This window comes from Pithys albifrons, chromosome 2 (assembly GCF_047495875.1).
Source record: "Pithys albifrons albifrons isolate INPA30051 chromosome 2, PitAlb_v1, whole genome shotgun sequence".
Lineage (NCBI taxonomy): Eukaryota > Metazoa > Chordata > Aves > Passeriformes > Thamnophilidae > Pithys > Pithys albifrons.
Window position 1 is genome coordinate 55,820,072 of NC_092459.1, and position 14,013 is coordinate 55,834,084.

Sequence of the window (14,013 nt, forward strand, 5' to 3'; positions counted from 1 at the left end):
GGTGTTCTTTTTTTCTTCGGTTGGGCTTTTTCCCCCTAGATCTTCCTGGAAAGACAGAAGGCATTGAGGAGGATGACTCTGGGGATACCTTTGTAAAATAAATTCTATAACTCTGTGTTAACATTCAATGACCAAAGAAATAGGCTTTATGCGTTACATGAAATCTCAAGTTTTCCTTTCAGAGAAAGCTTCTAAAGCAACTCAAGCAGTATATGTAAATTATATTTTTTTCCTTTATCTGTCTGGGGGATTTCCACACAAAGGAGTTTACATAAGTTTCTGTGAACTGAATCATAATATTTTTCTTCCAATTTTCAGCTCGATCTTGGAGGTGCACTAATTTCCGTTGTGGTGAGACAAGGATAACTGGAAGCTACTGTTCTTGTGCTGATGACTGCTTGCAGAATAAAGACTGCTGTGTAAATTACAACAGCGTTTGCAAAGGTAAATCAAAAGTCAAAAAGTTTTAAATATAAACTTTCCCATGAAATATATAGATGGGCAAACATGGAAAATATAAAGGTAGATGCATTTTTTTTCTCAAGACTATAGTCTGACAGTGATAGTTTGGAAAACTAAGATGTTTTGAAGTAAAGCTTTTGGTATTTTTGAGTATGAAAAGTGAGTTTCTGGAGAGCAATGTGAATGTGTGTAATTCATAAGAAAGACAAAATTATTTGAATATTGCAGAAGTATACCAAATTTGGGGGTTTGGGGTTATTTCTTTTTCTTTTGTTTTAAATTTTTTTCCCAAGAATAGATGGAGACATTTTTCTGCTTCAAACGTCATGCAATCCAAAGTACATACTGTAGTCATCATTCCTAATTTAAAATTTCCCATCCTTTTTTTTAGATATCTATTTTCAGATTATGCTTCTTATATCTTACTGATTTCTGAATATATTTGTTCATGGCTAATTGTTTCATAAAGGCTCCAGCTAAACACATAAAGAATAGCACTGGTATAATTCGATTACAGGAGTGATACCTGAGGAGTATACTAGTGACATGGTACCTGTTGCCAAAATTTCTTTATGTTGTGAAGTGGAAAAGATTTAAGGCAAATCCTGCAAAGTTATATTTGTTATCTAAATGCAAATTAATTTAAAAGCAGTCAGGCATGTGACTAGGTGCTAAACTGATTGAGCTGATTGTACATCCCTGCCATTGGCTACTTACTGGGAGATAAGTTTTCTGTGGTGAACTGATAACTTCAACAGCCACTGCTTTCTCTTTTCTTTATAATTGTTCCTTTTAAGATGCTATCCTTTCTTCTTCTGTTGTTGACCTCCCTTATTTCTTCCAAGGAGATAGACAAAGTTCAGAAATGAGCATAGCTGTGATACACATGGGAAATATTTGAAGGAAACAGAAGGAATTACTTGAAATTTGAAAGCTACGGTCAACAAGGAAAGATTGGAGGAGTTTGGGCTCTTTACAGTGTACTGGTTTTGGCCACCTTGGTGCTTAGTTTCCAGCTGGGATTAAATCACAACATACAGAATTAAAAAGAATGCCAAGGGGAGCCCTTGCAATCCTCTCTAAGTGTGTAAGTGGTGTCTGCAAAAGAAAAATGCAGTAATTCAGAGTGGGTAGGATAGAGTTTGAATACTTTTCCCTTAAAACCAGAAAAACACTAAGCTAGACTTTTATAGTGATTTCTTCCCCATTTTGTTTGTTTGCTTCTCTCTGTAGTATATGTGTTTTATTTTTAAACTACAGTTATAAGCATTAGCCCTTCCAGGGTTTGAAGGCCTAATAGGTTGCACTATATGATTTCCAAAGGTATCTTTAGCTCAACATTTCTGTATCAAATCAGGAAAAGTTCCAGGAAGAGCTCCAAAAGGATAATCCAGAAAACTTTGGTTTTTTGGTTGGTTTTTTTTTTCAGTGCTATCTCAATATTTTCTTTTTTGTTTTAGGTGAAGTATCTTGGGTAGAAGAACCATGTGCATCACTTGAAACACCTCAGTGTCCAGCTGGGTAGGATAAAATAATTTTGTCTGCTTAGCAAATAAGATCTTTGTGATGGTCAGAAATACTGCAGTATTCTGAAGTAGGTTTTAGTATTTACTGAGAGGAAGGTCCCTGCCCTGGGGAATATTCTACAGAAGTGGTTTGTGATTAGCAGTGTTTTTTCTTTCTGAAACCTTTGTCATTTTGTTGTACATTCATCGATCATTTACAGTTTAGAGCAGAGTGCAGGAGTTCAAATCCAGACTGAAAGTCAATTTGCAAAGACCTGGAAAAATTGTTAGCCTTATCTCAAGGTTCATTTATCATAAATTGTTCATAGTCCATTTTATGTTACCATATTGTATCTGTGACAATTCAGATAAATCACCTTATACAATCTGTTAGAATCTGTGATTGCAATTCTTTAAGCATCAGGCTTGTTTGGGATTTTTTTGCTTCAATTACTTGTGGGAAAAAAGATGTGTGAAAAAGGAAACTATGAAAGTAGCTCTATATCTACAAATGCTAAAACAATTTTGCTATTTGTGCTGTATTGCAGATTCATAGGTAGAAGATAGGCAGAAGCATAAATTAAAAGTTGTCCTTAAAGAAAAATGACTGAATTACTGATTCAGTAGTGGTATTTGTGATGTTATCAGTTATTGTATTTTACTGCCAATTTAGTTTTATTATAGCAGCAAGATCATTAGCATTGTGGCTTCTTCATGGGTTCCTGCATGCACTTCCCACCATAGGTATAAAAACATACTTTTTAGATTTACAAATAACCTGCTGAGTTAACACAATTTCATAGACTAAAGCTTGGAAACTACATGAGGGGGGTTTCTTTAAGTGCTGTAAGCAGCATTGCTCTACGAAGGTCCTTTTAATTTCAGATTCAAATCAGGAAGCTGTTTTATGCAAACTGTTTTTATACAAACTATTGATGCCAGTATAACTTCTGTGTTTTGGAAAGACCACTGTGAAAGAGAAGCAACCTGGGATAGTGATTACTGCCTGATGTCAATATGTAACGTTTTTCAACAGTTATGACTCAAAGTATTACTTCAAAAAGTAGTTTGAAGTCAGTTATCAGTAACTGCATGTTATCAATCAACTTCTCCACTAATATTTTCCAGATTTATTTAGTGACCCATTCCTATAAATTACAAAAAGGATTTTTAATGGCTTTTCTTTGATATTATGTGTAGTGAAGTCTACTTCAAACTACTTTTTAAACTTAATTTAATGTTTAAAATTTTTATGTTTCTTTATATGTTTCTAAGGAGACTGTGGAGAATATAATGATGGTTAACATAAAGACTGAGTTTGCGGAACTACATGACTTGATCTTACTGATTTTGCCACTCAGTATTATAAAAAAACCCCCGTGCTATAGCACCAGTACTTCATAATCACTTTTTTCCACTTTTTTAACCATTTTTCTTTAGTTGTCCTCTTACATTGATTAAGAGAAAGCATGCTTAATAACTTTGAAGATAATTTTCATAGCTTTCACCTCCTAGTTAGAATTTTCATAACAAGAATTTAAATACTGTTCTAGAGATCAGCTGCAGCTTGTGTCTATGTTACCATACTTAGAGTGTGAATTCAGATCTGAGTCTTTTATCTTTGCTTCTTTACATACAGTTTTACACTAAGCACATTGGCAGCTGCTGCTTTCCTTTTATACCTTTAAGTTCAGTTTGTCAGGGGTCTTGAGGCAAAAAAGTGTTCTCCAGCTCCATGAGAGCTGGGAAATTTGAAAGATACAATCCACAAAGAGTACAGGTGCTTAGTGATGTCTTCACAAGGGAAATGGGGTAAGGTAAGTGCTTAGCCAAAACTCACATTGCAGATGGATGACGTTTCTCAGCCCTGAGCCTAATTGACCCTAACTGCTTACTGGGAGACTGCTCTGCTTTTGCAGTTCTTGTGCAACTATCCTGAAAGAGTTTTAAGTTGAGAGACAGAATGTAACCCATTACTATGTACAGATGTACTCTGGCTGTTCTTTAGCCTGGGTTTGTATTTGGATGTTAGTCTACAGCATTTGTATATATTTGTATTTGTAGTTAAATATTTTTAATTAAAATATTAACAAAACCCCATTTCTTTTTCTAGACTTTCTATATTTACTGATAAGCTTGTATTTTATTGCTCCAGTGTTTCTTACGAGGTGGATTGTGTATTTGCTCTCAATATTGAACTATTTGTCTCACACTGTGATATTAATTTTGTGAAGTACCTGGATATTCTGGATCCTGCTTTTAAAAGCAGAATTTATATTGTTAAAGATCTTAAAAAGTCACCAACTCTGCAAACTTCTTCTCATATTTTCTTGTAGATTTGATCTGCCACCACTTATTCTTTTTTCAATGGATGGGTTTAGAGCAGAATACTTGCAAACTTGGAGTTCTTTGCTGCCAAATATTGAAAAACTCAGTAAGTTATCAATAGCGCTTTGACTATATTCTTTAAAAGTCTAGATGCAACCTCTCCAGTCTTTTTTGCTACTGTCATGCATATGTGTTGCTAAAAAATAAAAAAAAATCACAAATCAGGTCTCCCTGATCAGTTCTATGTTTTCGTTATTACATCTTCCACATTAGTTCTTGTATTTGCCTGCAGAGGATACATGACTTATTATTAACAAGGGCTCTAGTACTGATCAGGAGCTTTTTATTAAATAAACAGTTTAAGACTGAGAAAAATTCCAGAGAAGGATTTCCTGCATTCTCTGTACTGCATTGAAAAACAGTTTAATAGCTGATGAGGAGATCCATATTGAAGTATAATCCTAAAAGAAAATACATTGGATTATTGGGAAATTTTCCTCAAAGATTCATTGTTTCAGGTCAGCTATTTTAAGGTGTTAAAGAGAGGCTCCATGTTTAAAAGTATGCCAGTGAATATTATTATATTAGACTTCAATGCAATATAATTTAAATATTGGTATAATTTAATATCTTGATATTATTGCAGTAAGTCTCAACTAACAATTTTTCAGTATTGCTGAATATTGGAAGGAAAAGTAAATTGAAGATCTTCAGCTTGTGCTAAAAAAGGCTGACCCATTAGTGTACAGTTGGCTAAAATTTCCTATTTAGACCTCAGCTCTCAAGACACTTTGTACGTGGATAAAATGTCTTCATATTTATTAATTTCTTCTCATCTGTAATATTCTAAAATGACAGTATATGTACCTCTTCTGAATATGTCATATTATGTTTCTGTTGTGCTCATTTGAAAACTTCACATGCACGTTGCAAAGTACTACATTTTACTGAATAGTTAACAATTGTTTGTGGATAAAGACAGCATCTAGAAGCCTGAGCTTGAAGCATTGTGCAAACCTGAATTCTTGTGCAATTGGTTTATTCTTTGATGTCATTCTGACTTGAAGAAACCTGAATCATTGAAGAAATATGTATGCTGAAATAGTGCTCAGTTCCAGTCTTTTGAAATGAGTGGAAAGGAAATGCCAAATTGACAAAAGGCATGAATACCACGCTATGTTTCCAAGAAATCTTTTCAAACAAGAGCAGATCTTATTCCGCATTACTCTTATTTGTGGTCAGTTTTAGCAATTGCTTATGCACATTCATGCCTATATTTCTCTGAAATCTACAGGAAAGAGAAATGCCTTCCCTTGCAAAATAAAAAACATAACATTGATTTGTAGCTTAAAGTGTTTCCTCTCTATTAACTCCATTAACCTAGAACTTTAGGTAGAACTAATCAAGGTAATTGTTAGAGAATATGTATGCTATGAATATATCACCTTTACTGTACAAAAGATACATGAAAAAGTATGTTGTTTTTCCCATGTATTTATCAATTATTCAGCCTTTCTTCAAACAGTCTTAAAGCCTTTTTTCTGTACCTACTGGAATAGTTTTTTAAAAAGATTTCAGATTCTCATTGTTTGGGTTGTTTAGTTGAAATCATCTTCAATTCTTTGACTAAAATGCTGTACATCAAAGAATAAATTATTTGAATGAAAATGAAGTAATCATCTGGCTGTAACTTAATATAGAACTTTGTCCACATTAGTTAGATTTAAAAAGTGCATTAAGATGTCTTCCAGTCTTCACACTTTTCTTTTGTCGGTAAATGAGTTGGCTACTACAGTGAATTTAGACATTGCAGGTGTTCAGGTGTGCTAAGTACCTTGGATTGATGAAAAATAATGCAATGTTTGGAGATACAGGTAGGACACCTGGGGTGGGATTCACTACAGGTCAGGACACCTACGTTTAGACATATTCTTGGAGGTGTCTGCATGTGAGATGCCTACATGCTCATTGAAGTCAGAGCCTTTATTGTTAGTACGATTTGTACAGTGCATTGCAAGAGCCTAGAGAACAAGTCAGCTCAATTGACAGACAGACAGGACAAACTGTTGCCTTAACCTATGTGTTCTTCAGAGTGCCATGGACTTAATCAGCTGTGTCAGGAGAACACACGTATCCCAGTGATTTGCATCAAAACTGCCGACTGTCATGCAGATGTCTTGGACATGAGAGGGTATCTCGAAAGGCACTCATCTCCAGTGCTTAAGCAACTGGGTCCTTTTCTGCTGGTCATCAATCAGCTCTTGCTTGGTCTGACCTCAGGCTTCAGTCTCATTGCATAAACATGTATGTCTAGGCCATTTTGGAACCCAAAAGTGTCTGAGAAACTCATTTGTGTTGACAGACAGGATGTAGGAGCAGCATCTAAGGCCAGACACGATCATTAAAAGACTTCTCAAATAACCTTAGACCCCCGGGATTTAGGCAACTGAATTGAGCATCCAGATCCACTGACTGCAATGGAGCAGTAGGCTTAACTCACAAGGAGACACTCACTGTGAACGTATGCATCTTAATTTGGAGTCATATTTTTCTATCTAATACTACGGCAATAGACTGTGAGGATTTTTTGTTTATTTGTTTTTAAGATTGTTACTTTTCGGTTAAAAAAACAGTAAGAAAATTTATATTACTACCATGATTTGTTGCAGAAACATGTGGCACACATTCAAAATACATGAGAGCTGTTTACCCCACAAAAACCTTTCCAAACCACTATACTATTGTCACAGTAAGTGAGAATTTGCTGGTTTTCCTTTTCATTATCTAGATGACAGAGAAAGGATTTTGTGGTGCCAGTCTTTTTGTGGGACATGGGAACCCAAACCATAGGTATAAAAGAGAGATACAAATGCTGAGACAGTGCATACAGGCACAGTCTATGTGGCTGTGTATGTATGCCATCTGACCCTGGCCTGTGAGCCCATTAGTCTTGATGTTCGTCAGTCTAAGTGGATATGGGTTAGTATGGGTGAGGACACAGCCTTTGGATAATAGTTGTGTGTTAGGATGGGTTTGGCAGCTGAGATACAGCCATGGGACACATAGGGTACTTAATTTATAACACGTCAGGTTTTAGTGAGGCTGAGAAGAAAATATGGAAATGGAAGGGAACTTGACAGGTGCCCTGATTGCATTGGCAGGAAGTTGATGATCTGTGTGGATTAGTAAACTGTGTTCTGTTTCTGTGATAATACAGTCCTAAAAAAATGCAGTGCTTCATTTGATTTCAAGACTAAGCATTTAATTTTGTTTATTTTTATTTTGCAGGGATTGTATCCAGAATCTCATGGTATCATTGATAACAACATTTATGATGTAGGCTTGAATGAGCATTTCTCACTTTCAGGGATGGAAAAATTCAATCCTTCATGGTGGAAAGGTCAACCAGTAGGTTTCTTATATGACATTTCCTGAAGTCCAGAGTGGCTCATGTGTCATGTAATAAAACAAAACAAAAAGGGAATAAATTACATAACTGTATGATATATTTGCAGTATGCACTAAATAACCTCTAGGATTTGGATTACAGGCTGCCTACAAAATAGTTTGCTTCTTATGAAAGTAAAGGAACTGTTAAAATGTTAATTCTGAGAGCTAATATAGTATTAGTAAAAAAAGACTTAATTATTTTGGCTAGTATTGGAATGGATTTCTTGCCACAGAGAGCCACAGCACATTTATAGTATTGTTTGATTTTGGGGAATTTTTTTATTTGTCTTTTGACAACTAACTACAAAATGAAATCTGAAAATCTACTTCCAAATAATATCCATTTACAAATACAAATGTCCAGGCATATAAAAGCAAGGAAGGGAATAGCAAAAAGTTTAATTTTTAGAAAAATGAGCAATTGTATATAACATACAGCAGATTTCATAACAGCCCCCAATTGTACCTAAGGCTATGATTAGTATTAATAATTTAGTAGAAATATCAGGCTCTAATAGTGGTATTTTTAAAAAAAAAACATGCACAGGATATAGTATATCTATTTAATATACATTGGTATTTGTGTGTGTGTGTATGTCTGTGTAGTCAGGCTCGTAGTGTATGCAAATACCTAGGGTTTGGTGCTATTGCTTCTTCAAGGATTCCATCAGGTGTGTAACAGAACCAGAGCTGCACTTTTTAGAATTAATAGAAATATGCCCTCTTATAATAAGATAACTAGAATCCATATCTAGAATAAATATAGAAGTAGAAATAGAAGTACAAATAGAAACAGACACAAAATGAAATTAAACAAATAGAATAGAATAGAATAGAATAGAATAGAATAGAATAGAATAGAATAGAATATTTCACTTTGAAGGGACTTAAAATGATCTTCTGATCAGCTGCATGATCAGGGCTGAGCAAAAGTTGAAGCATGTTGTTAAGGACACTGCCTCTTAAACACTGACAAGGCATAGGGCAGCAACCACCTCTCTAGGAAGTCTGTTTCAGTGTTTGACCACCATACCTGTAAATAAATGTCAAGTCTGAAAATTCCTGAAGCAGTTCTGAACCATTCTTCCATCTTCATGATCCATGCCACTGGCATTTGTCACAGGAAGAAAAATCATTGCCCATTGCCAATTATGGGAGTACCTCTATGATTTTTTTCTATGCTGACAATATCCATGAAATTACAACATCATGGCTTCCGTCCTACTAATTTTTCTTGAGAATGCACATGTGAAAAAAAACTTCGAATCAGATATGGTCATTAGGCAACTGTGTGATGTGTGAAAGAAGAAACAAAAATGCATGCTTGCAGCACTTATTTCTGATCCAATTACTTATTTCTACTCTAGTGACCTGAGGTCTTCCAGTGATGTAAATGACAAAAAATTGTTTGTATCTCCACCCATAGATCTGGTTGACAGCGATGTACCAAAATTTGAAAGCAGGCACCTACTTTTGGCCAGGCTCTGATGTTCCAATTAATGGAACATACCCCACTTTGTACACCGTATTCAACAGGTAAGATTTTGTAGGGCTTGTACTGAATTCCTGCAAATTTCTCCAAAAATCCAAATTGCTATTTGACACTTGAAGGAAATTAAGTACATGACTTTTAAACAAGTCTGACAGATAAGTGCCATGTCACGTTATCCTGGTTTTGCCATGGAACTACCAAAAATATTTGAAATTTTCAAAACCATTATAGGGATTCACAATGAGAAAGTCAAAGGGTAGTGTATATTCTGCTCTCCTAGACAGTTCTGGAAGTTTCAGCCAACTGTATAACATTAGGAAAGCATCCCGGAACTGATCAGTAGCCACTGCTAAGCAGCACCAATGACTACCTTATTTCCATGTATGAAATCTACACACATTATATAGCTCTTCAACACTATTTGCACTAGAGAATAAGCTTTCAGATAACCTATACTGTAACCAAATGAGCACAGACTTAGAAGTCATGGCAAGAGGCTATCAGAGACAGAAATTAACTGAAGAGAGGGTGCTGGATAGGGAAGCTACTGAAGGTAGATGAGCTCTAGATCAACTCCCTCTGGTCTTGTTTGCATGTTTAATATGCACACTGCTGCTGAATCATAGTTCTCTGTGTCTTTTCTAGCTAATCCACAGGTTCCACATTGAAGGAACAATTATGTTCATAGTTTTCTGAGGGTTTTTTGTTCGTTTTTAGTTGTTGTTGTTGTTGATGGTGATGTTTGTTTGAGGTTTTTGATTTTTTTTTTGTTATGGAAGGCATTGATATTAGTAAATTATTTCTCAATTTTCATTATTAGTTCAGTAAATTTCCTATGATTCTTCATATTTTCAAAGATAATCTAAAGCAAACATACAAATGTAAGTCTCTAAATATTAGGCTTTGCAGTGATGTGTAGGATTGGTACTCAGAAAACACTGAGTACTGTAACTAACATAAAGGTTGTGCATGACTTTGAGGGAAAGCAGAACTGTTACTGGGTGAGTCTTTTCACAGGAGAGAAGGCATGACCTCACAAAGAATTTGATAGGCAAATTACTTACTTTTAAAATATGAAAGTCCAAGGTTTACACATACTGGAAAAAATAAAAATTATTCTGTCTTGTACTTTTAGGTTTATTTCCTAAACTTGAGATCCCCTTCCCCCCCCCCCCCCCCCAATGTATTTATAAACATATGAGTAGTCCCATCACCATCACATGTTTGTGTTTGCAAAATCAAGATCTGTCTAATTTATCATTAGAAGTGAGTTACAGTCAAGGAAAAAGGAGAATGAGAAAGCTGGTACCTTGTTAAAATGCATCATTCTTGAATTCCAAATCTGTGACTTTAATATTTGACTGGAGTATGGATGCTTTCTCCATGTCTTGGAATTATAAGCACTTATCAGAAAGTCTTGTTAACATAAACCTTTTTTCTTCCTTTTTTTTTTTTTCAGTTCAGTTATATATGAACAGAGAATTTCAGGAATATTGAAATGGCTTGATAATATCAAATCTCAGAGGTAATGCTTAGTAATATCTAGCAGGTTTGTGTGACTATACCTTAGTAAGGTTTAATGCTTAGCAATTGAAATATCTGCAGGTGTTTCTGAAACAAAGAGTCTTCCTAACCATCTCAAATGATAATTTGCAAAACTTAAACCTGTTCTATAGATAATAATTTTCAGAATCAGGCTGTACATACGAAAAAATGAAAAAATGAACTTATGTCTGAAGGGGATGATCTGTTGTAAAAGTTTGATTTCATTGTTGTGTCTTTTTATTTGATGCATGGCCTAGAGGAAATGTGGAACATCCAGTTTCTAGTCTAAGTCTGGATAAAAGATTTTATATGAAAGATACTGCACAAGAAAAGTTAAATATTTGGAAGTAATTGCAGGAAATAATTCAAGATGAAAGTTTGATATCTGTACTGATTGTGGTGTTACTTTTGTGACATGTAAACAAGTAAAATATTTTATATGATAACGTGTTAAAAATTCCTAAAGTGCACTCAATCAGGAAGAAATCCTTTAGATGGTAGTTCCATTTAAATCTCAAAAAGGAATAGTTTGTTCTGGTGTCTAATATCTTGATGTTTTTCAGAGTGATTTTTGGATACCATTAAAAACACTAGATAGTGTTTTGAAAATGGTAATAAGCCTGTGTTGATTAATTACAAAACTCAGAGGAAGGTGAAGGATTTTGTTTTCTGTATGAACTTTTATTAAGGTTTAAAATAGTTATTTATAATCCCTTTTGAATTTTCATTTAATATTTAAACTTCAGATGAAAGTGTTAATTTCAAATGTTGCCTCCAAATTCTCTTAATAAGCCATTCTTACTTATTTCTAACTTAAGGCCTGATTTCTACACTTTATATATTGAAGAACCAGATTCTTCTGGACATTCATTTGGACCAGTTAGTGGTGGTGTAAGTAGTTTATACTTTCCTTAGACTAAATCACACTAAAAATGTTGTTGTACTATGAACTTAAACAATTTATATACCTGGATAGTAGATAAAAAATTGCCATGACTGTTTTATGATTTGTTTTTTACTTTACTAAGAACTTAAGTTTGTGATTGGGCCCACTGTTATGATTCCAAGAGCTGTATCCAAACAGACTGACAGAAAATACTTTCAGCTCATACTATTAGAAATACTATTAATGGTTAAGTTTAGACTGAACTTTAATTAAATTGGTAAGTGATATTTGGAAGCATATGGCCTGACCAATTCTCAGAATTGACTTTTATTTATTCCTAACACTATACTTAAATGTTTGTTAATTTGTAACACAAAAATACTACATTTTTACTTGCATGAAGGCAAAAAACGTTCAGCCTTTAAGGATGTTAGGACTTACTGTATCAGGTCCTTCCTGGAATGACCTTGTTTAATATATTTGAAAATGTTCTTTAGCAGAAGGCCTTGATGTAGTGGACAAGGTCAGAAAAACTGGTCTTTGTAGATAGTTTTAGGCTCTCTAAGTGGAAGTAACTTCATTTTTTTTTGTTCATAAAGGACTTACTGTATGTGTAATTGTATATATGCCATCATCCATGCACAGAAAACATTCAGGAGTGCAGCAGTCAGGGCAACAAGAGGGGTGCAAATGCTCAGACATGGAGCTCTCAGATTCAGCTGACTTGTTCTTGCTGTAGGACTTATAGAAGAAATGTAAATTGGCTGTGTCAACTCGGAAGAGACATCCTCTGTGAACGGCTCCAGTGTGGGTTGTGCTGCATTTCTCTCCTGTTGCTTCAGTGGGGATCAATGGTTTTCTGTAGGAAATTCAAAGGGACTGTACGCCTGAGAGAAAGGCTCCATGCTTCCTTGGGTGTTATACTGGTCTTACAGATAATACACATGTTAATATCTATTGAATGCTGCTTATTGTTAGTACAATGACAAGGTCATACTAGAGCAAAAATCATATTTAATGTTATAAATCTGATATTTTTATATAAATTCAGGAGCAAGGAATGAATTGGCTCTGAACGTGTTCCTTTATTCCTTACAACAAACATTTTAAAGCTTAGTTTTTCTGAGGTAGAAGAAAAAATTAATTGTGAGTCTTTTTATTTAAATTGATTATTCTGTGGTAAAGTAGTGGAAATGTGCATACTTATACTCTAATGCTGATGGAAAAAGAAAAGAGAAAGCAATATTAAGAACTGGAAAACTGACAGAAAAACTCACTTTTTTAGACTTTGATGATTGCATTTAAGTGAGAACTTGAAATCAGAAAGAAAAATTCTAATGCAACTGGTTTATCTCACAGGTAATCAAAGCCTTACAGGTAGCAGATCAAGCACTGGGGATGCTCATGGATGGTCTTAAACAAAGAAACCTGCACAATTGTGTAAACCTCATTGTTTTGGCTGATCATGGTAATGTATATACTTTTTTCAATCTAAAGTTTACTAAGTCACTATTTTCTTCCTTTGTGTAGTATGTGTGCTTACTAGTTTTAATCCATTTCATAATTAACTTTATCTTCCTTGTCATATATTGCATATCAGAAATAACTGTTTCTATATTGTTCTTTAGGGATGGAGAAGACCTACTGCAAACAGTTAGAATACATGACTAATTACTTCAAACAAGTGGATTTCTACATGTATGCTGGGCCTGCAGCTCGCATTCGAGCAAAAAATGTTCCAAGGGACTATTTTACCTGTAAGTGTGGATCAGTACTGTGATTGCACAATCAATATATCAGGAAATAAATATGTAAGTAAGGAAAATGGATAATCAGTAGTAAACAGCAGAGTGAACAGCTGTCTGTTTCACCTTCTCTGGCTCAAACATCCATGGAAGTTGTTTGGGTATTTTTTGTATGAATGACCTCATTAGATGAGATTGAAGGTGAGAAAAGCTCGTTTCAGACTCTGATTTGTATTTTCTTAGCATGGAAATATGAAGTCAAGGCAGTTCTATTGTTTTGAACTGGAATTCAGGTCTTTTGTAAGTGCATTGCTCTTCACAGATTTCTTGTGCAACATTGGTAGAGTCGGTCTCTTTGAAGAAGTGAGTATTTCTAACTGTGTGTAAAAAGTAACAGAATCTAAACCTTAGCACAGTGTAATCTAAGCCTTGATCGAGCCCTTTGGCTAGTATCATAAAAGAGCAGAAAATTGAAGCCATCTGAGCTGACTCTGTCTTGAAATAAATCCCATGCTACCAGAGGTGAAAAAAAAATCCCAACTCCTTCTGTATTAGGAAAAGGAATGAATGTAAAATCGTGGAAGTGCTCTGTGTATTGAC

At 34.7% G+C, this 14,013-nt stretch overlaps 1 protein-coding gene across 1 annotated transcript in view; it reads left to right on the top strand.

The window, feature by feature from the left end:
- The window catches only part of ENPP3 (ectonucleotide pyrophosphatase/phosphodiesterase 3), a 35,558-nt gene that overhangs the window by 5,462 nt on the left and 16,083 nt on the right, over window positions 1-14,013 (top strand). The window contains exons 4-13 of the mRNA XM_071549098.1: window positions 319-444; window positions 1,923-1,983; window positions 4,304-4,401; window positions 6,965-7,044; window positions 7,584-7,703; window positions 9,172-9,281; window positions 10,697-10,762; window positions 11,601-11,673; window positions 13,028-13,136; window positions 13,297-13,425. Coding sequence (XP_071405199.1) covers window positions 319-444; window positions 1,923-1,983; window positions 4,304-4,401; window positions 6,965-7,044; window positions 7,584-7,703; window positions 9,172-9,281; window positions 10,697-10,762; window positions 11,601-11,673; window positions 13,028-13,136; window positions 13,297-13,425 — 972 coding nt within the window. The remainder of the gene's footprint in view (window positions 1-318; window positions 445-1,922; window positions 1,984-4,303; window positions 4,402-6,964; window positions 7,045-7,583; window positions 7,704-9,171; window positions 9,282-10,696; window positions 10,763-11,600; window positions 11,674-13,027; window positions 13,137-13,296; window positions 13,426-14,013) is intronic.